Source organism: Pipra filicauda, unplaced genomic scaffold (genome assembly GCF_003945595.2).
Source record: "Pipra filicauda isolate LSUMZ 115617 unplaced genomic scaffold, ASM394559v2 scaffold115_size4368891_pilon, whole genome shotgun sequence".
Classification (NCBI taxonomy): Eukaryota; Metazoa; Chordata; class Aves; order Passeriformes; family Pipridae; genus Pipra; species Pipra filicauda.
The window spans coordinates 2,728,005-2,755,721 of NW_024103607.1; the positions used below are offsets into that span (position 1 = coordinate 2,728,005).

The 27,717-nt window shown below is 41.4% G+C and overlaps 1 protein-coding gene across 7 annotated transcripts in view; it reads right to left on the reverse strand.

The window, feature by feature from the left end:
* NAXD (NAD(P)HX dehydratase) overlaps positions 1-26,864 on the reverse strand; it is a 49,650-nt gene extending 22,786 nt beyond the window's left edge. Inside the window, exons 1-7 of one of the 7 annotated variants that reach the window (XR_003544976.2) lie at positions 26,241-26,596; positions 25,017-25,606; positions 23,426-23,797; positions 19,839-19,989; positions 18,515-18,560; positions 16,748-16,836; positions 4,374-4,482 (exon numbers count right to left, since the gene is read on the reverse strand). Coding sequence is in view for 6 of the 7 variants with exons in the window: in XM_027743434.2 (XP_027599235.1) it covers positions 4,374-4,482; positions 16,748-16,836; positions 18,515-18,560; positions 19,839-19,989; positions 23,426-23,797; positions 25,017-25,606; positions 26,241-26,296 (1,413 nt within the window). In the remaining variant the exon portion in view is untranslated. The other 6 variants (XM_027743435.2, XM_027743434.2, XM_027743437.2 and 3 more) reach the window with 6 other exon arrangements.
* Positions 26,865-27,717: the final 853 nt, after the last annotated feature.

Here is a 27,717-nt window from a genome sequence, read left to right on the forward strand (position 1 = left end):
TCCATAGTGGCAGATCTAGTTTTAACAGACAGCTATGACAACAGGTGGCCCTGTATTCTATAGTCCTCTTGATCTTGTAAAAAACTCGTGCAGATAGCATAGGGAAGCACCTGGTCCCATTCTCACAATTTACTAAGGCTATGAAGTATTGCCTAAATCCTGAAAGCATGAGACTTGAAAGGGGGAAACTAATCCAACTAACCAAACACAGAAAGGCTGATGCCTCCATCAAGGTGGAACTGAGAATCCATCTATCTGACAATTTCAAATGGGTTCTCTCTGGCCACACTCGATGGAGGTGATCCCGTGACAACGGCCCAAAACTCTCTCCCCATGTTAACTACAGCCCAGACAACCTTTCAACACAACCTTACAATGATGCCACTAGGGTCGGAAAATGAGATTTCTGAAATTTATATCCCAAGAGATAGGAGAGATCTTTAAGGGCAAATGACTGGCTGAGGGTAGTGTTGCAAGGCAAGGGGGGTGAGAGAAGAGAAACAGCAACAGCAATAGGCACAAATGGCAGCTAGGCAGGGCCTCAGCCATAAGAAAAACCCAGGCTGGTATTCCTGACGTGTTCTTGGAGCTAAAACAAAGACTGAAAATTGAGTGAGAGGAACAAGCACATGGTTTGAGCAACCGGTCAATTTTATCGTGTAATCTGAATTACACAGAGCCATTCTTACTATTAATCATTACCTCTCTCACAGGAGGGAAGCAAGCATGCACTGCTGAAAACAGCAAGCTACCTTTACTGCTGCAAAGCAAAACATAGGAAGTCTGAAGTGCCAGAGTCCAGCATTCAGTGCTAGCACTTCCAACATCAAAGACTTCTGTTAAGGAACAGAGCTCTTCATAAGGATGAGTTCTTCTCTCTACCTGATCCTGACAGTAACTGCTGTTCCACCAACAATCCTGTATCAGTCCATTTGACCATAAAGCCAGAAGGAACAGGGGAAAGGAGACGTCAAAAGGATGGAAACTGATAAAGAACACAGCTCAGCCTGTAACTGCCTAACTGCTAGGTGGCAGCAGAATGCAGAACATCCTTGAGCATTAGGCAGCATCTCTCCCATGAGGCTATGCAAGGAATATCGAAGTTTTCCAAAGTGCTTTCGGAAGCTGCACTCATCATCCTCCAGGAGAGGAATCTAGTTCTCTCACACACCTGAGGAACAGCTCTAGATGGTACAGGCAGAAATTTCCCTACTTCCAAGCCTCAGCTACAAGGAAAATCAGATCAGAGTAAGACAGAAGTGCAAACATCCCCAGTACAGCTGAATGAAGAACACTATGATGGGTAGGTATGAGAGGGACATAATATTGGTGCTATTTGAAAAAAGGAGAGTATCCAATACCTTTGGAAATATGTTGCAGATTCAAAACAGAGGATAGTCATAGGGACCCTGGCCTTGCTTCCTATATGGCAGCTAAACTCTTTCTCAACAGTCTAAACCACTAGCAGCAGCATTCCAACTGAGGTGGACTCAGGGAGGTAACGTACTGTCATCTCTGGCCAGAATCAATCATGGACACTGAAAGGGAGAAATGGGTGGCCTCATGTTTCCTACAAGGAAGATGACATGGCGGCCAAGTTCCACACCAAATATGGTAACAGCATTTCAGAAGTTTGAAGTAGTACGGGGAGCAGAGATGCTTCAGTGTGCACACTCCAAAGCTGAGAAGTGGAGCAGAAATGTGTTTTCATTCCTTTCTCTTGAAGAGAAACAGCCTGGACTGCTTACTTGCTCCAGAGTTGGAAGGTCTAATCAGGCCAAGACTACAACTGCCACATCTGCAAGGAATCCAGCTGCACAGCTATTAGGACACAACAAATGCTTTCTTTAGGATAATTTCCTGAAGCTGCCGCTCCTGGTCATTCAAACCCATGGCTAGGAAGCTTGGACAGAGCATCAGCCCTCACCCAAGCAACTGAGTAACAGCAGGGTTACTGGCACAGACCCACACAAGCGGCACATGAAAGCAGGATATAACTTGCAGAGTGGTTTCTTGTAATAGGACTTGTAAATGGAATTACAGTCAAACCCAGAAAATCAGAGGAAGCCAGTAAGTATGTATTTAAAGAATATCACTATGCACTCAAGGGAAAAAAAAAAAGTCAAAGGAAAGTGATCACAAGGTGGGGTTTTTTTTAATCAGACTGTTGAAAGGAGCTCAAGTGCCACATGCTGCTGCAGGCATTAAGAATGAGGGAGGCAGGTGACATACTAAAGATGCTGAGGAAGCAAAGCATTCTTTGATCTAGAGATGATAAACCACCTGGTCAACAAGCACCAGAAACTGCAGGTTACTGCACTAGGTAATTTCTTAATTTCTCAATGTTCATAGGAAAGAAGGAGCCCAAACACGCGACTGTTTAGAGAATCACATTCATTGGCAATGCGTTGGCACAATACTGACAAGAACAGACACAAAAACAGCTTCGGAGGGGTGACAGACCACTATGCCTCAGCATTTAATGGGACAGAAGGAGGAAGAGGGGAAGCTCTCTCCCACTGAAACTACCACTCTGATACAAAACCCTGATCAGAAAGCAGACACTCACCTACTTCTCAGCCCTGTGTTCCTAAGACACATGCCATGGTCAGCTTAAAGGGAAACCAGAAAATTATATACCAGTCCAACCTCCTATAAGAGTTTTAAATAGCAATGATATCATCTCTTGCTTTTTTATTGAAGCTTAATATTTGCTGTTGAAGCAAGAGGGAGACTCAGCCTTCCCTCAGCACAGAGAAGCACCGGTCTTCCTTAAGCAGGCAAACAGGGGTCACTTGTCCCCAGTGACATGTTAAAACCCACAACACTGGGTAACTAATGAACACTTACATAACTAGAGTGAAGACAAAGAACTTGAGCTTTAATGTGAATTGAAATTAATAAGGCCAGATCCTTGGCTCACATGAATGTATCCTGAGATTTTAGCATGAAGTAACTTCCAAATGCCTCGACTTTATCGGCTGGGTTTGTTTCTTTAAGCTAGCTTACACAGGACAGCCAGGCTGAAGTAAAAGCATGCTTGTAATTCACTAAGAAAGCAAAATTATTTTTAGCAATGATGAAAAAAACACAATCAAGAAATCTCCCAGATACTTCTTTAGTACAGATAAGCACATAAACCCCAGATGGAATTCTGATATAAAAGAAGTTTATCTGACATATCTTAGATATTATAAATGAATCTTATTTTCTTTTATTTAAAGTTTTCTTCTTTTAGGAACAGAAGACAAACTTAATTTTTTTTTAAACCAAGGAAATAGAAAAATCATTGACCAAAATTTTTTTCTGTAGAAGCAATTCTGAAAAATTGTTTTAAAAAATAATAAAATATGTTTAAATAGTTCATTTAGAATAAAATATGATTTCTTCATCAGGTGTAATAATTTTTTTTTTATTTTCTAATCTTTATTAGTTTTGCATCTCTGTATCATAATACACACATTTTCCTTCTGAAAAGGAAGTAGGAGAACTAAAGAAGTGAAAAGCTCCAATAGCAACTTTCTCTAACAAAATCCTAGCAAAACCACCCTCCCTAGTTTTCAAGGTATTCTAAACCACTTGGACAGTGTGGTCTCCAGTCTCTTGCCTCCCCTGTTTTGCAATTTCACTGTGTTACTGTCAACATTTCTGTAAATTATATATATTCCACTTGTTAGCACCACTGATTAATTCAGTAATACTGCTCAGGAAAAAAAAAAAAAGAAATTGTACAAAATTAGATTGACAGTAGACTGAAAGATACACTTCAAACATACCAAAATGTGTTGACGGTAATACAAAACATCATCTGGAAGACAGTCTAAGTATGTGTTATTTAAAGTACAAAACTAAGCTCCTGTTTTCATCTCTCCACTGAGGCTTGACAGAAAATAGGATTACCTCTTTATCCAGAGTAGAAATCCGCAACATTTTATAATTAAGAGTATTATTTCTTATTGCAAGGGGACACGGTCCCTGTTCTTTGATACATCTGAGAAAAGATGTCAAATATGGTTCCGAAAATAAGGAAATGAAATCCATATCTGTGCACTTACAGTACAGGTGCTTTGCACCTAAGAAAACACAGAGCCCTTTATCTAGATATGCCAACATCTATTTCTTCATTAGTGACTTTCACAAGCAAAACAAAAGCAAATCAAAACAACCATACTGATGCCTAAAATTCCAAGTGAAGATTAAGTGTAATAGTGAAGACCATGAACAGTAACTGCAATTTTCAGTCAACAATATTTTATTAAATTTGTTATTTAGCAACCCTATCAAGAACATTTGTGTAGTGATGTAAAATACAGGAAACTAGTTAATAAAATTCAACATAAAGACAAAGGATAAAATATCAGTATGCATATTACCTTAGCGTTCTCAAGTAGAACTTCATCTCTACCTAAGCCAGGTCCTATGACAACTGAGTGCAGTCGTGGTAACCACTTTTCCACCTCATGGACAGCATTGGGACTATCACTAAAATGGAAGTGTGAAAAAAAAGACAAGTTTAAAAAGGCTTCCTTTTAGTAGTCTCAGAAACTGAGTTCAAGATGCAAGATAGAAAGAGATATTTCCTATCTTGAGTGTCAGGCAATTTTATCTTCCAAACTACCAAAAATCTATGACTCAGGAAATATGGAATGGTTGCCCAAACATTTCTCTCAATTCATTCCTTAGAGCATATCACATAAAAATGAGGAGGTAATTGCAAGTACCCACTACAGTTGTTTACAAAATAAAAAAATAAAACCCAAGCAGGAAACCAACAATTTCTGGTCTGTCACAATTCCTATCTAATGCTTCTTTGCAGAGATCATACCTTGGAGAGAGATCCACCATCTCACAGGTATATACCATGGCTTGCTGGAAATGACAAAATTATTTATTTCCCTACATGGCAAAATGATAAATCTACTCATATGCTTTTTTGTCATTGCTTCATAAGCATTTGTTCCAACTGAATTACAGCCAAATTGTCCTGTTTCCCCAAAAGGCAACTGGAGAAACAAGCTATTCAGTAGGGGTATTATCTGCTTGTACTGCTTAAGATTTCTGCAGCATTCAGGTTTTTGTCTACACTGGAAAAATGATGAGAAAATCCGCTGCCAAATATAGCTGACACAATACAGCATTCAGCCACTGACCAGAACTGTTTATTTTGTTCTGATCAGTTTTATTGTGTAAATAGGCCAGAATATTTTGAAACTACTGCCCACCAGTTGTAGTTAATCCTTACTGACAGTATGGAGGGAAAATTTAGCCTCCCTCCCTCCCCACCTCTGACATTAGTGACAACAATAAACGAGCATTTTAACTGAAGCACAGCTCCCTGTAGGCTGAGCAAGGAGGTCCTGCTTCAGAGTATTGCTCAGAATATTTTAAGCTTGCAATACTTCAACAAAGCTGTATTATTACGGATGAAAGCCACTGCATGTTTTTCATAACCAACAGCTGTACTGATGGGACACACCACTTGGGAACAAGTGTTTAGCTTGCATCTGGCAGAATCAGCAAATTCCACAATGATTTCTGCAAGTGCCAGACAGGAGCCCAGAGCCTTTGCAGCTGCAGGGTGCGAGGCAGAGCACTCAAGGCTGCAGGGATGCAGTGCCTCCTGCCTGGCCGCAGCCCAGCAGCCCCTCCACAGACAAAGCAGCTCCAGAAATCCCGGCTGTGCCAGCCAGGGCTCCCCAAAGGCACCCTGTGCTGACACCACAGAACAGCTCTGTCAAAACAAGGCTGCTGCGTAGAAGCAATGACCCGCTGCAAGGTCAAGGGAGACAACGAACCACGTGAGGACATCGGGTGTCCCTGAAGCAGTCCCCTGGTTTAGCAGCTCAATTTCCATTTGAACGATGCAGCTCCCTCATTTCTCTAACTCGCAAGGAAACAGTAGCAGCTTCAGAATTGCCAAACAGCTCATTTTTTACTTTTTATTTGTCTCTGTACAATCACCTGTAAGTTTATGATGTAAGTACAGGCTGGAAATAAAAATGCTTCAAGAAATATTTAAAGCACTATTAAAAAAAAAAAAAAAAAGAAGACATGTGAGAGGTTGAACATGTGAAAAATTGCCTGTAATCAAAACCCTAATAAAACATCACCATTTCTGAATGCCGGTCACTTTTTTAAATTCACATGCTGAACTTATTTTATCTTTGAAGAGCAATATATATCTCAAATACATATATTTCTCAAATAAATGTATCTATGTATCATACAGTTATAAATATACGTATATATATATATATATATAAGGATGTGTGAATGGATTGGATTCAAAATACCTTTGGACCGTAGAAGCCAAATACATTTTAAAAAATGCTTCAGTAAACACAAGCTAAGAACAGAGCCATAGGCAGTACCATAAATGCTCTGCTCTTCTACAAATATCTCATGCAAATAATATAAAGGTAGAAAGTTTGCCAATTTATATATATTCAGGATTGAAATAAAATAATTTTGTCAACAATCCAATTGATAATGTGCACTTTTCAAAACAAAGCCATCTCTTGGGAAATGAACAGTCCAACATTAAGCCACTCCTGCTCACTTTGCCTCTGGTAATAATAAAAACCTACTGTGGAGCTTTTCATCTTCAAAGCATTTTGCAAACATTACATTCAACTCCTTTGCAACTTCACATCAAGAAGCAACCCAAGCCGTGAAGGGTCAACAGATTAAAAATGGTGATAATGACTACTACATTGCAAAATCAGCTATAAAAACATGCTGTAAAGTAACTGATGGATTTTGATTCTTCATAAAGAAAGCAGAACAAATACTGCCTTGCAGAAGCAACATACCAACTTCACTTCAAGACACTGGATGTTCACAACAGCTGTGGCTATGCAGCTACACATGCCTTACAAATATCCCATATCTACAGCTGCTCTGAAAGTGGAAGGGCTGTTGTGTAATCTTACAGACATCAAACTAGTAGCATTTTAAAGCTGACAGGGTACAAATGATCAACAGGTAACTTTCTTCAGGAAGGGGCATCACCTTGAATGTTCCTGACCACAGGATTCAGCATAAATACAGAAACTCTTCCAGCTCTTAACAGCTACAGTCTATACACATGACTTAGTATGCCCAGAAGAGCTCTCTGACACTGAGGGCAGCTGGCCTGTACACCCTGAGGTTTCAGAGCAGGCAAAGCTCAACCTGCCTGTTGGACACAGTTGCTGGACCACGGTAATCCCTCATCAGTGGAAAAAGTGGTTGGGAAAGGCTAGATGGCATAGTCCAAAATTCTTGCTAAGGATTGTTTGAGTAATTTGCCTGTGCAGATAATCATGCTTTTAGGTACTGAGGAATAAATATTCCTTGGCAGTGTTTAGTTGATTACTACAGAAAAAAACCTTGCTTTTTCTTGTTTGCCTGTGTATAAAAACCAGACAAAAACCTCTAAAGACTTTGGAGGCACCAGCACAAAACATTATCAGATCCTCAGCTGTTCACTGTGTACTACACTCACACAAAGAACACTGTTAATGTCCTTTGTAATTTCATGCCAATTTCTCTGCCTGGTTATTAACCTGATCTCAAACCTCTTCATTTAATTAGCACCTCCACTGCCCAAGACTTTGAAACAACAATTGAAATTAGCACTGTATTTTAAAAAAACAAACTCCTATCTAGAAAGGTATGAGCTATGAAGAACACGACCCCTTGTTCAAAAGAGATGTAATCTTCAGGCTTTGACAGAACCCAATTTCATGGCTAGGCTTCAGGAACAAAGATTTGGGAAGGGCTTTACCCACATTTGCTACAAGTGTGCTGGTGGCTAAAAAGGTCAATAGGAGATAGACAGGGCAGGTTGCAAAAGGCACAACAAAAGGACTCCTCAGGTGGTATTGGCAAGACCCGATTCTTTCTGCATTGTCTTTTCTCCTCAAGGGTGATCCTGCGTGCGTTCTCAAAGGAAACAGCAGTGTTATAGATGGTGTGTCTCCAGATCTCCCGACTGGAGGCCAGAGTAGACCAGTTATGTTGGATCAGTATGGCCAAGGCTGAGATGTTGTTTTGGGGAGTCCTTGTATCTTCTCTTTGGGGCTCCTCTCTTGCGGCAGCCAGTGGCAAGTTCACCACAGAGCACAGTCTTGGGGAGGCCACAGATGGGGTCTGATCAGCTTTCCCTGGCTATTAGTGAGAGGTAAGGGGAGAGAGAGACAAAGCTTCGCTCACAGAGGCTGAGAAGCCTGTGATCTCTTGGGAAGACAGACACAACAGCTTTATCATTTGCCACCCCTGATGCCACTGTGAGGACAGGACCAAGGCATGGTGTTCAGTATCTCGCACGCTTTTCTTTTTGCTCTTTTCTCTGCTTCCTGAATGTATCAAGAAAAGTACTTTCCATGACAAAACAAAGCACTGAGTCTCTAAAATGGTGAGAATAAATTCTCTGCAAATTATTACTAGCTTTATATAACTTTTGCCACATCAACCTCATGAAGTTCAATACGTGCATTGTGCTGCACCTGTGTCAAAGCAATCCTAGATATCAGTACAGACTGGGAGAAGTCATTGAGAGCAGCCCTGAGGTGATGACCTTATACAGAAGGAAAAACTTCAGGTTAAGCTTTTTGCTCTTCAGGACTCTTCACTATCACACAATAAAAATTGTCATAAAACACAGTTCTGTAGATCATCATCTTAGGGAAAGCTCGATGTAATAACTTTTCCAAAAACAACACCACCGCCACCACCAAAAAAAACCCCCAACCTGAAAAGAAAGATGGTGGTTACTGCCCTAGTATCACCCGCAGTTTCTAAACATCTTCTAGAGCAGCTTGTAATAGTTATCTACCAGGTGCCATCTGCTTGAATCTCTGCTCTAGGCTGGTCACTGCCCAGAGTGGGAGGACACTCGACAGCTAAGGCCTGAAACACCACTCTCATCCCCATCCCTCCAAAAAAACCCAAAAATTTTGTTCTATGCTGCTTTTTATTCAAAGACTGGCTTTTACCAAATGATCAAAAGCGACTAAGCAATAGCTTTAAATTATTACAGTAAGCTCTAAACACAGCAGCTTTCCTCATTCAGGATGAATGACAGTTACTGGCATTGCTTCCTGGAGGAGGAAAAGGAACAAGTGATAATGTGCAGCCTTGTCAAATTTTACATGGAAACAAGAAAATGTGAAGCAAAGTCAGCAAGGGTGGAACCAGGAGCTACGGAAATAATAGATAAGCATGAATGACAGCACAAACAGGAGTCAGCGGGACTGCAGCTCTTCACATGTGTTTTAGGCAGAGCTGGAAACACCTTAGTAGTCAGGGATGTGGTATGGACACCACAAAATGCCAATCAAGTGGGACCTCCTGCTAGAGAAGAACATGGGACAAAAGCAAGATTGCCGTCACCCAATCAACTATATGGCTTCTCACTGGAGAGTATATTATTCAAATTCTGCTCATTATCTGTGCACACTTGGTGTGACTGAGGCAACTTCAAATGCATTAAAATGTACCACTGCAGAATTCTGTTTATGCAAACCTGGACAAAGTCACTTTAAGTGGGCAGTTTCAAAAGGCAAACTAGAGACTTATCTTCAAAGATGGGAAAAAGTCTCTGATCTGAGGATGAAAGAGTTTCAGTTTTGTTTGTCCAAACACTGCAGGTAATTATAATTAATGTGAATCAAATGTTAGACCTGCTGACATTTGGAACTTGTCATGTTATACAACACATCAAAAGAGCAGAAGACTGGACATAATGTGTAGCTCTGGAACTCATGTAGTCATCTAAGAAAGCTAATTGTTAACTACTGTGGTAAATCTTGGGTGAGGTCTTTATTGGAAACTGGATAAATAAGAGGAGCGAGATTATCCTGGAGAGTTTAGGTCAAATGAGTTATTTCAAACCCAAACAATGCAAAAAAATGTTGAGCACAAAATTAAATGCTCTATTCCAAGACTAGCTCTATTTGTCAATGTTTAAATCATCATTCTTGTAAATTAATGCCAAATCTCCAGAAGCCCAAGGGCTTCAGGCAGCCTCTTTCAGTCCCATGAACAGAATTGGAAATAATAACTTATTCTAGAGAAGTTCATTGAGTCTATTATCAACTCATGTGTCTATCACCAAGCACCTCAATCAGGTAGAGCAAATCTCAATGACAACACAGTGGCATGAAGCTGGCTAGATGCAAACTACAGACCAAAAAGAGATACTTTTATTAAATTTAAGTTAGCACATTAAAATGCCCCCCCCCCGAAGTTTAGAAGACAAAATGGTTATTTTCACCTAGCAGGCTGTTTAAGTATCTTTGAATAGTGTACAATCTGTAAACACTGGATAAAAATACATATTTTCCAGCTACAATTTGATTAAATGACAGGGAAGAAAATGAAAGAAAAACAAAGACCTTAATAAGAAGTATTGAATTCTATTCAAATAACTCTTCCTTTCCAGCCACTGAGTAAGTTAATTTAGACACCAGAAGCAAACCTGGTGGGCTTCTTCTAAATATTAAAAACACAGCAGTAGGAACAGCAAGCTATTATCCAGGAGAAGCATGGGTATCATGAGGTCATAGGAAGAGAGTGCTCTTAATATGCAGGTACCAGAGTCTCTACTTACTCCACTACATATTCTTCCTTCAATGACCTACTGAGGTACACATTTAGCAAAAATGCCGTATTTGCTATATCATTGTTTTGGGATTTTTTCACAATGATGACAACAAAACTGAAAATGTTTTCCACAGCTCCTCTTTGGACACCAGATTCTCACTTAGGTATCAGATGTTCTGTTTCACTAGGAATTGGGTGGTCACACACTACAAGCATCAGAGTTAACAACAGCCTCTTCAACAACAAACCCAAAAGCAATATGCACATGGGATCACCTCTCATGCAGAGCAGAGCCTCTTGCATCCCATGAGAGAAGGAGAAGAAGCTATTTCTGACTCTGTTTCCTGAGACTTCTCATACAGACATGACAACAGCACTGAAGGTCAACCTTATCTAGCCTTGTAAAGATACTACAGCTCCATAACACAATCATTTTATGACCTGCATTTAGATATACCCAAATACTTAAAGCAGTTGTAGTCTGTTTTGATTTCAACCACATTACCAATGTGTATTATGACAATCATCCCCAAAAGCATAGCGATAACCAAATGTCTTGACCTCCTATTTTCAGAGTTCATGCAAGTGGTCTTGACCCATTAATACTTCTTGTGAACTGACTTGGTAAGCAGAATCTGTCAAATATTCTTCAAATGGACTGCAATCAACCAGACCTGTGACTTTAAAAGTAACAGAATGAAGATGATAATGTAATTTCCCTCAGAAAGAAACACACTTAAAACATCCCTAGAAAAACTAATGCACTTTTTTTTTAATGTTAAAACCAGCAAATAAAGTGACAAGCTTTTTCACACTGGTAGCCCTCTCATTCAACTCATAAGGCACAGATGATAGTTGAACTAATACCCAGAAGGCTAGAGTACTTCCAATTGGCTGTGGACATATGAGAAGACAGAACAAGTCTCAGTCTAAATACCTGCTTTGCTAATTGTCATCTGGTTAAAAAAAAAAAAAGAGAGACCCTAAAACCTTCAAACAATAATAAAAAAAATCATGCAAAATCAAACCCCAGGCACGCCTGCCTTCATTAAAACTCAAGAAAGTTTGAACACTCAAGAAAGTCTGAACACCAAAGAAATTTAATCCTGGTTTCAAATCACAGCAGTATGGCAAGCATTCAGAATTTGGCCAGGATCTAATCGGAGTACATCTCCTTCTGACACATCAGGAAGCAGCAAGACCAGTAGCACTCCCTGCAGCAATGCTAAAAACCTTTGGCTACTTCTCACATTTTGAGGAGGTGACAAAATCTGTGTTAGTATCACATGGGACTTCTGCAACAACAGGGAGGAAAGGGACTATAGTATGGGCTGAATACACCTCTCAGCTTTTATTCACTCTGCAACACAGAGTAAAGAAGCAGCAGCTTTTTGCCAAGAAAGCTGGACACAAGAAACAGGTCCATAAGCAAGTTTTGGCCACAGCACTGCACAACAGGACTGGACACAGTTTAAATATATAAAATCTCTGACTCGGCACACACAAACTGACCTTTATCTCTCCCTGACAACCTAAGAAAAAAATACAAAAACTTTTTAATGTGATTTCTAGCTAAACTGCTGTCTAAATGGGGCTTGGGAGAAACATCACAAAGTTTATGCCTTCCTTCATCTTCTCCGCAGGTATAATGAGGATCCAGCAGCCAAGTCACTTGGGAGACATCTTTTTGGTAACTGAAGCAATCTCTGCTTTCTCCTTGACTTTCCCCTTGACTTTCCTTGGTGACATGAACTCCTGCACTTTTTCCAGCAGCTGATCCAAAAGAGGCATAAGTCCCACCGTTACATAGAAGTATTGGTTAATAGCTAGCCTTAGCTAACACAACTGAAAGGTCTGAGCTTCCTCTCCACATAATGAATAAAGGGCTAATAATCTTAAGATTTTTCCTAGGCTTTCTTTAAGAGACTTGCCAGTGGTTAAAAGTATTCAAATAACTTATCAGGAGCTCACTATTCATGATTCATGACTTTATCAAACTGTCAAAACGTAGACAAAATTCAGTAAAATTAGGTAAAATATGTTCCAGAAACCCCATCAAGTTTCTTCATTAGTGGTGACTGGCCTCAACATATAGTCCAGCCTCATGAGAATTTTCTCCCCAGTTATTTTTAACTCAAAAGAATAATCTTTCAAAATCCAAGCCAAAACTCGAACTCTGCAATTAACTATAAGACTTCCAGTAATTCTGGCAATCTTTCCTAGTCCATACAGGCCCATGTATACAACCAGCTGTGAGGAAGGTATTAGTTCTAAATCCATACCTAGTTCAAGGGTGACTTTTTTTGTGAATAATGGAAAAATTACCTAACTTCTTTGGCCCCTGACATCTCATTCTACTTCTCTGATAAACTGCTGGAGATCAAGGAGTATAGACTGCTGATTTTACTAAGTGTCTGATAACCAGGTTACAAGAGGCCTACTCAGTAGAATGTGGATGTCTCCTGGCCTACAGAGGAGAAAATTTCTGGACAATTAATTGCAAAATGTCCTTGCAAGAGGGGAATCTAGCACAATAGGTTTATTCAATCTTCTTTTAAAATATAACCAGCTGGGTTCATATAGCTCATTTAGTTCTGTGATCACTTGCCTATCAAGACAGGATAAGCCAATCCAACGCAAGAATCCAAGAAGTCTATTGAACCTGACCTGATCCAGGGAATTAACTAGGGAAATAAAAAAAGCTGCTGAAAAACTCTTCTCTACAAAGTTCCCAACATTAATGCATGAAGAAAGTACACACACATCTACAGCAAAAATCCACACAGGAGACACCTGCAGTAAAACTTAATAAAATGCCAAAGCTAAGTTTTATCTTGTCTGTAATTGTGCAGGATTTACAGTAGGAACATGTTAGCTGAGAAAACAGAAAAATGCAGCACAAACTGGGAGTAGCAGTGACAAGACTCAGGAAGGCAGCTGTCACCAAGACTCCATTTATTCCACTATTCAAAAGGCCCTAACTTCTACAATACACACTTTTCACTTTTCATTACAATACACACTTCTCTACACGAAAGCAAAAAGTCAGACAGCAAAAATATTGAACTGGTTAGCTGGTCAGTTTTTGAATACTACCAGGTCATTGTGGAAGGGGCCATAACGCATGTGACAGAATCTCTGAATAAAAAGGAAAAGTTACTACTGATAATATTGACTATTCGTGGCTCCTAAACACCCAGTTATCATTATTCCACTCAGGTGGTGAGGACACATAGAGCCAGGTGCTGAAACTTCATCTTTCCAGATCCCAAGCTGCCATGTGTAGTCCCAGCTCTCCCACGTTGACTCAAAAAGAATGAACTCAAGGACAAAAACCTCAGAGAAAGTTGCGTTATGGGTATCCCCAGTACAGGCTGTTATACCAAAAGAAATCCCAGGATGGTCTACAGCTGGGGTCACAAGGAATTCCCCTGTCAATGCTGTAAGATGGATGTTCGTTTTCATACCCCTCCTCTGTAATCCTACTCAGTCACTCTCACACACCATTCCTTGAACATCCTTGAAGTGATACACGTTTGCCAAGGACCTGAAACACTCTAGTCCAACTTCTAGCTCTCAGATACCTTCACTAGTCATGCTGGCCAAGATCCACCACAGCACCCCTAATAAGCCAGAAATGCCCTTGCATTTAGACAAGGGCAAAAAAAGAGCATGTTCTTTCCTTGAGACGATTCCCTGTGAGGTGAAGGCAGTAGAGAAACATAGTGGCAGCTCAGTCACAGAGATGATAAAATGTCAGGCTCCTGGCAGCACAAAATGGCAGCTGAACCCTGGCAAAATGCCAAACTGTTCAAACAGTGAGTTGAGTACACAGGACCATAATTATAATTAGCATAATAAGAGAGTGGTACAACAGCTACCTAGTTATTCTGAAGGGTCATGGAGAAATCATAACAAAGCAAAGTTTTAAGGAGAGACACAAAAGAAAACAATGACATAGCTGCTTGGTGGGTTTTTCCCGGAGGTTCTTCCATGCATGAAGTGCAGCCCGGGAGAAAGTACAAAGACTGTTTAAGAGATCAGGCTCTGAATCAAGAGCAGCCGGCCGTGCCTGCAGAACCTGAACGGCTCCACAACATATAAAAGATCATATGAAAAGTGTGACACGGAAGACAAAAGGACCTTACAAGAAAAATAGGCCGTTAGTGTAAATTTAAATAAAATCTGGGCTCAATAGAGTCAGTCAAGATTTTTTTCTTTCTAACCATTTTCTCTTTCCCTCAAGTGAAGCAGAAGAGATAAAAATATGAGGAAAATTGAACAAATAAAATCTAAACACTCATATTTTGCATTTTTTCATTTTGAATGTCATGTAAACAATATTTACAGATCGACTGCATCATGCAATTAGCCCAGCTGTCTGTGTGAAATTAATCAGTTTTAATAAAAGTATTAAATATTGAGTTGTAGACTTAAAGATACATGCATATGGAAATGTCTAGATTCACTGTACTTTGTGCATCTGGAGGAATTTATAGACAGAGCTGAAGTTTAAAATCAAAAGTTCTCTTTGTGAATAGAAAGATCAGAGTTTTCATTGAGATCTGAATTCCACAGAAGACACTGAGAATCTGTGTATAAAAACACTCCACTCTTACCTAGAAGGCACAATCTGGTCCTCCAAGAACAGAAAGTTTACTGTTTACACTTTTGGTACCTGCATTTTTCTCTATGCTGCTTCTGTTTCTCCTATTTACCTTCACCATTACCAGACATCGAGAACCCCTGCGTACACAAAAAATGCTTTTCCCAAGGCAAAGTCAACTCGCTATCATACAAGACAACCATATGCTGAATCCTGAGTGTCATACATCAAGACAACACAAGTTAAATGCTAATACTGCCATTAGGATTCTCCATTGCATTTGTTATCATATGGTATCAGACAGAACATCGACTGAAGATGTGCCTTTAGGATTTTAGAGGCAAACACAGTCATACTGGTAAAAAACCCCTATCCGTGTATTTTTCCCTTGCTTTCAAACATCATTTTTATCTTGTCTAAAATCCATGAAGTTATGGGTTTCTCCTATCTTTGGAGGGGGGGGGAGGGGGGGGGGAAAAGCAACCAACAAAAGACAACCCTGTTTAACTGTCTTCTTTCTAAGCACCACTCTCTACAGTGACAGGAACAAAATGCGCCTTTAGAATGTAATAAACTTATGGCTTCCTACCACAGGCATCCCCATAAGGAAGATCATATTCTTTTTCTCAGACACCAAATTATTTCTATACTGTCATAAATCCTTTCTGACAGCAGTATCTGACAAACATGATTTTAAATTATGCTTTTTCTACCTTAATCACAGCTTTGCTATGTACACCAACAGACTTTAACATGCACTGGTGCAAACTAAGCTCAGGGGCATATACCTAAGGCAGACATCTTAATTCTCATTTGCAGTGCTCATTGTAAACCATCATAACACCTAATTGAAACAAATTTATCCTGTGAAAGTTTGTCAGTCAGTAACATATTTCAGAACACAAATTTAGAAACACACACTGATTTTCCAAATTAAGAAGACAGTTGCTTATTAAACTTTTCATCTTCTTGTTAATAAAACCTGAATTTTATATCACTTTGGAACATTCATTTATTCCCAAGAACGGGTATGTATCTAAAGCAACATACTCATGGAGAAAAAAAGAGAATCAGCATCTCTCTTGCCCAGTCATTTTGCATAGGTGTCTATATGCACAGTAGCAAGAGGGGAAAAAGGACACACTACTGTTAAATACAAGTAGGACAGAAGAAGCAAGAGAACACACTCCACTTGCCTTTCAAATGCAAATTTCAAAATGCTGACTTCCAGTGTTTCTTAGTTCTGGATTTTGCAACTGTTTACAGTTAAATGCATTACAATCACAGAACGTATGTCAGAGCAAGCAGCAGAAAGCAAGATCTTTGCTTTTTAGAAATTACACTTTGATAGTCATGAAAAAAAATTCACAATTGATTGTTCTGTATTAAATATCTAACTGTAATGAAGGGACAAATCCCGAAGTTTCTGTAATCCATAGCTCACCCATTCAGTAACTCAGAAAAAGAAATAACATAAATTAATCAATTATCAGATTGAAATGTTCAAACTAGTAAGCCTGATTAGCTCATTTAAACAAAACATAAGTCACTTACAGAACTGGATGAACAATCAGCTCTGGACTATATGATTTGATTACTGTTGCTGCATCTTTGGTACAAAACACATGGGATAAATCTGCACCCTAAAAAAGAAGATTTGCAAACAGTATTATCAAATTTATACTTAATAATAACTTTACCATTCCAAAGTTTACTCAACAAATAATTCATCTGAGTTCTTACTTCTCAATAGTTAAAGCAAACTTTATTATTTTTTCTATTTTGGCTTAGACTATCATGAAATATTCTGGAGAATTTTTTTTTTTTATCTAACTTCCAATATAACTTTTTTCTGTTTCTCACTGATAGGATGACTGGAGACATAAATCTTGAAATGTTTCTCATTTGCAGATGAACAACAACTAAAATGTCACATGTACATTAAGAAGAAAGGCAAAAGAATACAAATGAACATGAGACAAGCTACATTAGAGAGCCATAATACTACTGTAACATACTTGCAAAATATAGCTATGCAATATGGGCATATTTCCAGTCCTACCATTTTCATTCAATGGGCCAAATCCATACAAGATAAAAGGCGGGTACAATTTCAACAACACTCCCTTAAGTTAAATAAACATTAAAGCTTAATTAAGAATTGAGTCTCAAGCTTCTGTTATTAACTCGAAAAATCAGAAATACACATAAAAATTATGTAAACGGTGACCAGAAAACCCGATCTCATACGTTGTGCATACTGAAATTTTCCAAGGCTAAGGAAGTGTCTCCTCTGCTTTACTACTACATATTTAACATTCAAGGTACTAAGCAATGCTGAGATTTGATCCTATCACTCTTTCTGTGCAGATGTAATGATCTGAGACCAAGTGACTTCAGTAAGGAACCTCCTTGTATGACACTGTATTTGTACATAGTGAACAGAAAGCTGAGTGGCTTTGGTATCTTCTAATAACATGACTAAATAGTATAATTTAATTTTAAATCTTTGAGGGACTGCATCCTGAGGGGAAGGTGGTTGGAAATATCTAGGTTGGTTACCCACTTATTGAAAGAAATCTTCAAAAAGAAAAACATACACAATGAACTGGAAGTACTGACACACTATATATAAAGTACTGAAAATCAGATGTATTATGTAAGCGTGACTTGTTTACATTTGAACAATCACTACTGTATTTATGTAATCTGCATAAATACGTTAATATTTTAGCCAGTTAGTATGTCAATAAAGTAAGGAGCTTCACCCTTCTAGGAAAAAGAAGCTTAGAAAATACTTCTGCTGAAGATTAGAATGCAAATAAAATGTGCTATTAAAAATTACATTAAATTCAACCAATAATCTTTAGATTTACAGCAATAAGAATCCTTCTAGACTAACGTTTTAAGTTTTGAAAGAAAGTTATTTCATTCAACACACTTATCAAGTCCAGAAGAAATTACTGAGGAAATCACTGCAGCACCAAATCATAACTTTAAACAATAACCTAAAGTTATTTTATTGTTCACTTTTGGAGAAAATATCTCATCAAATTTTGAAATTTCTTATCCAAGTCTCTGATATTTTTATTTTTTTGACATATTTCTAACTTCACCTTACACAGAGGAAGAAAACACAGTGAATGCCATATTTACAAAGTATTTATACAAATTTAGGATGCAGGATTTTCTTTGTTCAAGAAAAGACCTTTTAGAACTCAAAAGTTCATGTGCAGCAGAGAACGAATGCTTTTAAAAATGGCACCTGGCCAACAGAAATGATGAAAAGTTCATTTTGGACTGGTATAGAAGAACACATACCACTTTGAGAGCTGTAATTGCAGCAAAATACGGTGCTCCAGTGTACCTAGAATGAAATAAAATTTAGGTTAGGAAACACGGTCATGAGATTCAATGATTTGGAAATCAGTCTGCCATAATAAAATCCCAAATTCAAGAGCAAGTTTTTAAAATTGATTTCCCTTCTGCTTGCTGTAAAAGACAGAAAAAAATCCTGCAATACTGAAGCCAATCTCAAATCTTGCTCTGATTTCAAAGGCACAAAATTTCACCCTAGCCACCTGATTTTTCATAGAAGTATTTACAAAGGTCATGCCATAAAACAGCAGAATTTTTTCAGGTAACCAAGGTAAAAGTTTAGAGACAAACAAAACAAGCACCAAGCACTGTTTGCAAGCTAAATCTGGGGTCTGTGACCTGGATTAATCCCATCTGGTTTTAGATGCTTAACTAAAGTGCCTAAACTGTGATTCCAGTTGCCCTAAATTCTCTTCATAAAGACTGAATAGTGAGATATGAACAGTACCAGCCTCCAGAAGTGCTTACTTCAGCCAAGAAGTAAGAACTTACTAGCCCATTAGGTTCTAACTCCTGGCTATTCAACCCAGCTATAAAACAGCACTTTTTTTCTCTTTATAGGATGCTTATTAATGGCAGATGTCCAACAGCAGATCTCTCTTACAGGAGAAAGATGTTGTCCCTATTTCAAAAGGGGAAAATGAAGAACAGGAAGGTGTAGTGGCTCATTCAAAGTATTGTGGCAAAGAATATAAAGCCTGTTTTATTTCTAGGTCAGTACAGCACTTAACTGATTTATGCTGTATCTCTTTTTTTCCCCGAAACATGCTATTTTTATTACTCTGGTACATAAAACAAGTTATTGACAGAATCTAGTAAACACCACAATTTATCAAAATAAAAAGGGCACAGTAAGAAAATATTCTATTCCTGATTTAAGAGACCCAGTTCCCAAGGTACAAAAATACGTATTAAAAAAAAATCAGATGTGCCACTGTCATAATCTAGTCTACTTATTCTATAACGTCATCATGTAACGGAAAAAAACTAATACTGAAAGCAGACAGTTTAGTGGTCAAAAAAGACACAGAAGGTAGACACAGACACAGACAGCATTTTAAGTTCCACTCACATTCAGCACCAAGATTTTGCAACACATCTGCAAGAAAACATGTTCTTTCCTAAGCATGCGTGGTCATGATGATGGACTAGTAAAGCTCCCTGGAAAATACTCATGTTTTAAATGTGAGTTTGAATGGGTTCTACAAGTACTTATGACATCCTCAAACTCTCTGAGGAGCAAAAATCAAATTTCTATTTAACTTACTCTCGACATCCTCCAACAATGCCTATACGACCATCTTGACCTTTATGCTTTTTCCCTGTTAGAGGAGGGATAACGTTGCGCACCAGTTGAAAAATATTCTCCATATCCTTTAGAGAGTGTGTTCTGTGCAGTGAAAAAGATCTCTCTATAACTGAAAAGAAGAAAATAAGTGTTAAAGTATGTTCTTTCTTAAACTACCATCAAGCATTTCTTTTAAGCACTCATGAACACTAATAAAATCACACAAAGATATACAAAGTGACATACGTCTGAAAACCAAATGCTTTATCACTTAAAGGCCTTTAAAACAGTGAGTAACTAGGGAAGAGGATGATGTTAAAAATTAATTTAGGGTCTGATGCAGAGAATATTCTCACTGACTGTTCACAGCCCTAATTTAGGGCTCACATAGAGAAGGAAACCACAACCCAGAACAGTTATATGAACATTTTGTAACTAGAAATATCATCTTAGTTCAGCCTGAAATCACTTCCATAATTAAGCTCAACTGAAATAGGTACACTTGGCAAGGACCGAACACATCCAGACACAGAGCAAGCACAAAGCAACTAAAACCAAAATTTAAACGTACACCCTACCTTATATTTCGTTTCCCCTTAAAGACTTCCACCTCTTAGCAGAATCAGGGCCTATCTCACTGCCTTTTTATTTTGGTAGGCGGTTACAAAGCATAATGGAAGTCTTTCTGCAAAACTATAATCCAACACACTAGATGCAAACATCACAAATATCACACAAAGATCATTTTTAGCTATAATACAACTCCAGATCTCTGATGCAAAACTATATGTCAAACCACATACTAAAACAACTGCACACTCACAAGGCTACATATCAAATTACTGTTTCAAAAGGCTACAAAAATTCAGAAGTAAAAGTATTTCAACAATTACAACTAGAGAGAATTAAAACATTTACCTAACATGAGACAAATGTGAAGATCAGTACTTCTTTCAACCATGCATTTAACTATAAATTGCAGCAAATACACTAAAAGAATAAGTTCTTATATTTAAACTAAGCTCCTCATTAACTGTACAATTCTGTTCAGAAGAGTGGTTTATTTGGATGTTAATAATAGTGTCCTAGACCATAGTCATGCCCACTTTCTTTTTTACAGATCTCCTAAAAAGCTTTCAAGGAAATGCTATACAGTATAACATAATTACGCAGAAAATAACTCCCATGATATTCCTTATTTTCAGCTGTATAAAACTCAGCAGACCCCACCTCCCAACTCCAAAATATAGAGGAGGAAAAAAAGAAGCGGAAAAAAAGAGGAAAAAAGAAGAAAAACTGTTCTAGAAATTCTGGGCATCATAATGGAGAAAAAAATGTAATAAACAAGAAAACTCCACATCTGTGTGCTATCAGGAAAAAGCATCTTTTTCTCTGTCTTCCACAGAATCTAAACCTAAACCAGACAGGCTAATCTTCAGTAATAAAATTTCTTTGGTGTTCAATAATGATAAATACTTCTGGCTGATCTTTTGCTTTTAAAAAGCTTGTATAATACAGACATCCCACTCCTACTGAGACTAAATTAAAAAGGGGGAAAAAAAGGAAAGAAATTAAAAGAAAAAGAAAAAAAAAAAACAAAAACACAACCTGTTTTGGATTGCAGCCAAAATAGCATTGCAGTGAGCGAGAGGAGAACAAAATGCTTATCTCCTCTGGAAATAGGGCAGATTATTTTCTTTAAATCACACTTCATACATCTGCTGGTTTTCAACCACACAATATAATATAGCTTGTAACCCCTAAAGTGCAATGTTGTTAAGAAGGCCCTCTGTTTCTTTGTTTCTTTTTTTTGTTTATATGTAAACAGAAAGCGAATGCATAATAAATGGTGAGAAAACAGAGAATTATGCAAAAAGCAATTCTTAAAAGAGCCCTACTCTACCTACAGAATCACTAAGGCATATTCAGCTATAAACAGAAATCTTAATTCCTTAAAAGATGTTTTGCCTGAAGCATTATGTTCACGTTTTAGTATAAATGCTTTGTTACACCTTTGTCAATCACAAGATTAGAATCCTGAGTTGCTCTTGCTACAGTTAAATAAATATAATGCATTTCTGCACAGTGCAACATGACTGTATACTGACATGATCCAGCAAGAAAAACTGAACTTTAGTTTCAAGCCATTACAGATAATTCAGCTTTCAGGAAAAACCTTTCAGAAGTAATGGTAAGGCCTTGTAGGTACCATCACCCCAGTCTAGAACCTTAAATGATTTCCAAAGGGATTTTCTAAAGCACTCCAGTTGTCCTTTTAATTTAAAAGTCAAAACATTTAAAACACTGAATCTATCTGTATGCCGTAAATAATCTATGAAAGTCTGCTGCCACCAAGAAATGCTACAGACCAACTATTCACTAAGAAACACAACCAGATCTGCCAGCCTAAACCGTCAAAGACCAAATCACCCAGTCTCCCATGCATTTTACCAGAAAACACAGTATGTCATGTAGAACTGAAATGGCTCCAAGATCCTCTCAGGACTCAGAGAATGCCCATTAGGATCTGGCATGCCAGATTTTTATTCAACACTGAGGTTGGGTGATTTGTATTTTTTTCTCTTTCTTTTCAAACTACACTTTTTTCCTTCCAAGCAGTGTGAAATTCAGAATTAGAACAGAATAAGACTTGTTTCATTTCCACGTGGCAGGCTACAAACCACCAAGCCCCAACCTGACTAGTTCCAGCACTTAGAGAACATCCCTGATTTCCTCCTCCCCAAGCAGTCTACCTCCGTGTGGAAAGAGACTATGATAAAGATAAATGTCAAAGACCCACAGATCTCAAGAAATCAGTCTGTTAATGACCAGCTTTTGGCCCACACATAAGGTAAGGAAGGAAAAGTCTGTGCATAAATACCAATTCTTGAGCTACTGCTTTGCCTTTTTCTTTAAACTAAATTCAGATGCCCAAAGAATTTATAAAGGAGCTGGTGCTGAAGAAAAACAAGCAAATATTTTCATCTTCTATAACACCTACTACAATAATACATTTAATTAATTGGTAAGATTCAGAATTTTGTTGTAAAGAAACTTATTTTAAAGAAGCTAGATTGTAACATCTGACTTACTTCAGTGTAGGCAAAACTCCATTTTTTTCCCAGCCCTGAAAAAACATACGCACAGCCTTAACTTCATACACTGGGTTATGCTCGATAACTTCAAGCAGAACAGCAGCAAAATTTCTGCTACAAAGTACCTAATGTTTCTAGTAGCTTTCACAACTCTGCTACTTGCCTTTTACATATAAAGCTTCTCCTAACTCCACAGAGATGTGAACATGGAAAGAAGTTCCCAATGTTTACAGTGTTTGAAAGGTACGATTTTGCTCATTAAAATTTGTTGTAACTAATGTACCTGTATTAAATAATCAGTACAACAGTACGAATGACAATTTAATTTCATTTTTATCAGACAGACACCTTCACCACAATAATTAATTATTCCAATTAGTTTTTATTTTCAAAAGCTGCTTACTACCAGTGCTTTCACACAGAAGTATTAAAAAAACCCCTAGCTTTTATTTATGCTGTAGAAGGAAGTACCTATCGGTGGAGAAAGTGCTGCTGTCATAGCATTATAATTAAAGTTATCCGCATATGAACGATGGTTCGCTCTCCGAGGTGGACTTGTTGGTATAGATTGTGACCTTTGTGATACTGTAGAAGAAATTCCTGCCAACATCTGTCCCAGCATCTGTAACATCTGGAGTTCTCGAGCATGCTCAGCTTCCCGACGCTTGTCCTCAATTTTGAGCCTCTGCTCTTCAAATCTGTAAAATTTCTCATCTGTATCCATGCTCTGCTGCAAGAATTTTTCCATCATTTTATCCAATGTTAAATTTGTATGGCGCTTTTTTGATCTTTTGGGCTGACTGAGAGGTGGGGTAATAGTTGGAGCATTGACTTCTTTAAAGCCTAAAGCAAGGAAAGAAACAATTATTTTTCTGATGAAAAATAATTTTCTAAGAGGAAAGCAGCAAAAAATCTCCCTACGAGATATGCACCTAATGCGCCGCAAAGTTGTTCCACTTTTTCAATGTGAACTTATTTCAGATATTTCTATTTCAGAGTACTAAAGCAAAAAGACAAGATTCCAAAAAGTTGCAAAGGTAACACAAAAATCACAGAGGCATCTTTTAATTGTTGTAGTACTAAAGTTCAACAATAGGAGTCTTTTTGATCATCTAAAAATGTTTAAGTGAAGGCTATTAAATAGTATAGCCTCATTTGTGTATTGCAAGTAATTACATTAATCTAAATTGAGTTTCAGTCCGTTGGCATTCTAGATTTGCATTTCAAAAGAACATTAGTGTAAACAACTCTTTGATGGGGTTTATGTGTAAAAAGAACGTTGGTTAAACGTCAACCAATTGGCTGATTCCTCAGTGATGTCAACTTCTGAAGACAGGTTCATGTTTGTATTAAAACCCCCGCACTAATCTAGATTCAAAACAAACAAGTAACACTTTCCCCGCACCTCCACAATACAAATGCGGAACGGAGGGTAAAGATCGAGCAGGGAAAGGACGGCTTTATCGCAGTGCTGCTTCGGTCCGCAAGGCCACTAAAGTTAAAAGCAGTGTTTCTGAAACAACGCATGCAATTATTACGTAAAAGCTCTCCGCTAGCTTTCTGACCCATCTGCAACAATAAGCAGATTTTTCAGGTATTATCGTCATCATCGTTTTAATACCGATTAGCAAAACTGCACAGTCTGCAGTGAACGGGAAAATCCTCCAGCGAGAAGGATGCTTATTTTCTTGTACAGTGCTACCTGCCACTTTGTCTCGATAACCTCTGTGCTAGTTTTCCATCGGTTTCCCAGTGATAAATCCGATAAAAACTCCCTAGGGCCCCTGTCCGCAGCATCTCCCTCTACCCGCTGCGCAGCATTTACAGCACCAGCAGCCGCCCGCTCCCCTTCCGGGCTACCCGGATCACGGGGACGCGCAAGGTGCAAGGGCCGGGGGAGGCACGGGCGGATTTCGGAGCGCAGAGGACGGGCCGGGAAGGAGGAGGGTAAGGCAGAAGCCAACCGAAGCGCGCTGGCTGGGGAGAAGCGCCGGCAGCCGCGCTGGGAGAGCCCGCGAGATGAGGGGAGGACACCGGCGCCGGGAGCCCGCCGGCTACTCACCATCGCCCGGCGGCACGGGGATGGCGAAGGACGGGCACTCCACCTTGATGGGGTGGTCGGCGTAGGAAGAGCACTCTCCGGAGTCCTCGGTGAAGTTGTCGCGGGGGGACTCCGGCCCGGCTTCCTCGTCCAGCTCGGCGTCCAGCTCGCGGCTGTTGTGCGGCGTGCCCGGCGTGGGCGGCGCGGGGAGCGGCCCCGCGGGCGGCGGGACAACCTCGGGCGGCGCGGCCAGCGCGGCCAGCGGCTCGGGGGCGCCCTCGGGTCCCCCCCGGCAGCTCAGGATCCGGTCCATCTCGTCGTAGTACTTGCATATCTTGCGGGCGTGCCCGTTCTTCTTCAGCCCGTCCCGGGCCTGGTAGTACTGCCGCTTGAGGCCCTTGATGCGGATGCGGCACTGCTCGGGGGTGCGCTCGAAGCCCAGCTCGGCCAGGCGGCACGCCACGTCCCGGTACACATGGCTGTTCCGAAAGTTGCCGTCCAGCGCCGACTGCACGTCCGCCTCGCCCCAGATCTCCAGCAGCGCCCGCGTCTCCAGGTCCGACCACAGGAAGCCCCGCGTGTTCGTAATCATCCTTGGCCGGCCGGGGTCACTGCAATGGCCGCGCACCGGGGAGAGGGAAGGAGGGAGGGAGGGAGGGAGGGGGAGAGGGAGGGACGGAGGGGGCGGAGGAGGGCGGCGGGGAGGAGGGAGGGGGTTTAATGCCCGCACTCGGCTTTCCCAGGGGGCGCCTACGCCAGCCCTGGCAGCCGCCGTGCGGCGGGAAGCGGCGGAGAACCGGGCCCCGGGCTCCGCATCCCGGGCCGCCGCCGCTCGCAGCCCGCACGCACGCAAACAAAACTTTCCAGGAGCCGCTTTGCGCTGCGGGCACCTGCAAGAGGAGGGGTGGTGAGGTGGAGAGAGAAAAAAAAAAAAAAAAAAAAGCTCTTTCCCGACTCGACCCCTCCGAAACCGATGAGGATAAATAAAAAATAACAGCCGGGCTCCCGGCGGGGAGCCGCGGCCCCCTTCCTCCCCCTCGCTCAGGCAAGCATCCGGGAGCGGCCGCTCCCCCGCCCCTGGCTCTGCCGGGAGCGGCAGGACGACGGCGCTGGCTGGACTTGGAGGCCCTGCTCTTCACAGTGCGCCTGCCTCCCTCCCTTCCTCCTCCCTCTCCGCCGCAGTGGAGCGCGATCCCTGCACACACACACACATACACACACAGGGCGCTGCAGCTCGGCGCCTACCTCACCCCCGCACACCGGCGCGCCGGGCCGCGCCGCGCCAGCGCGGGCAGCGACATCGCTGCGCCCTGCCCGCCGTGTCACCCAGCCGGGGCGGGCCGGCTCCCTCCCGCACCCGCACCGGCGCACGCACAGTGCGGCAGCGCTGCCCCTGCAGGCCGCCACAGCACCGCGCTGCAGCCGGCGCCACCCGCAGGCCCGCGGGGACCCGGCAGCCGCTGTCCGCGGCAGCCCCTGCGGCGGTGCTGGGGGTCGGGTCTGTGAGCGCTTCCCCCGCCCCCGGCCGTCCCTCCGCCCGGCAGGTGAGCGGCCCGGCCGGCCCCCGCGGCAGGCGGGGGTGGGCCGCATCGCGCCGGGAGCCGCTGCCGCCCCTTCGCTTTGGTTTCGCTCTCCGCATGTTTGTACCTTCGTCACGCCGCAGCCAGAGAGCCACGGCCAGCGCGGCCAGGGCGGCGACAGCGCCCCGTCCCCACATCCTCCCGGGGGGCAAGGCAGGGCCAGCTCCGCGCTCTGCTCTTACCTCGGCACAGCGCGGGGCTCCACACGCCCGCCGCCCAGCGCGCACAGCTCATCGGCGCGGCTGCGGCTTCCGCCTCCGCTCGGCGCCGGGCAGGGCCGGGCCGGGCAGGGCTCCGCGGGCGGGCGCGGCCTCCCGGCACTGCTCTGCGCCCTCCCCGCACCGCTCCGCGCCTCCCCGCGGGCTCCCCCGCGCCCGGCGGAGCCACTGCCGGGCGGGGCTGGCTTGGCGGGGAGGGGGAGGTTGGAGCTTGGAGCGCCCAGCCAGTTTTGGGGCTGCCTTCCTGGCCCTTTAATTGGCAGCTGCTAAAAACGCCTAGGAATTTACCATTTATTGCTCCCGGCATTTAAAACTTTACACGTCCTTCGCCTCTCCAGGCGTTTCTGAGCAAACTCTTTATTTGTGAGTGTGATTCGCTTCTAAGCTGCTATTTCTAGTTCAGATATATCATTTGCCCCTGTACTCTGCACTGGTGAGGCCATACCTCGAGTATTGTGTCCAGTTCTGGGTGTCTCAGTTCAGGAAGGACACTGCTGGAGCGGGTCTGGAGAAGAGCAGTGAAGCTGGTGAAGGTTCTGGAGCACAAGTCCAACGAGGAGTAGTAGCTGAGGGAGCTGGGGTTGTTTAAGCTGGAGAATAGGAGGCTCAGGGCTGACCTTATTGCTCTCTACAGCTACCTGAAAGGTGACTGTAGCCAGGTGGGGGTCGGCCTCTTCTCCTGGGCAACTAGTGACAGAATGAGAGAACATAGTCTTAAGCTGCACCAGGGCAGGTTTAGGTTGGTCATTAGGAAGAAATTCTTCACAGAAGGAGTGATTAGGTATTGGAAGGGGTGACCCAGGGAGGGGTTGGAGTCACCCTGATTGGAGGTGTTTAAGGAAAGACTGGATGTGGCACTTACTGCTATGGTCTAGTTGACATTGTGGTGTTCAGTCACAGGTTGGACTTGGTGATCCCAGAGGT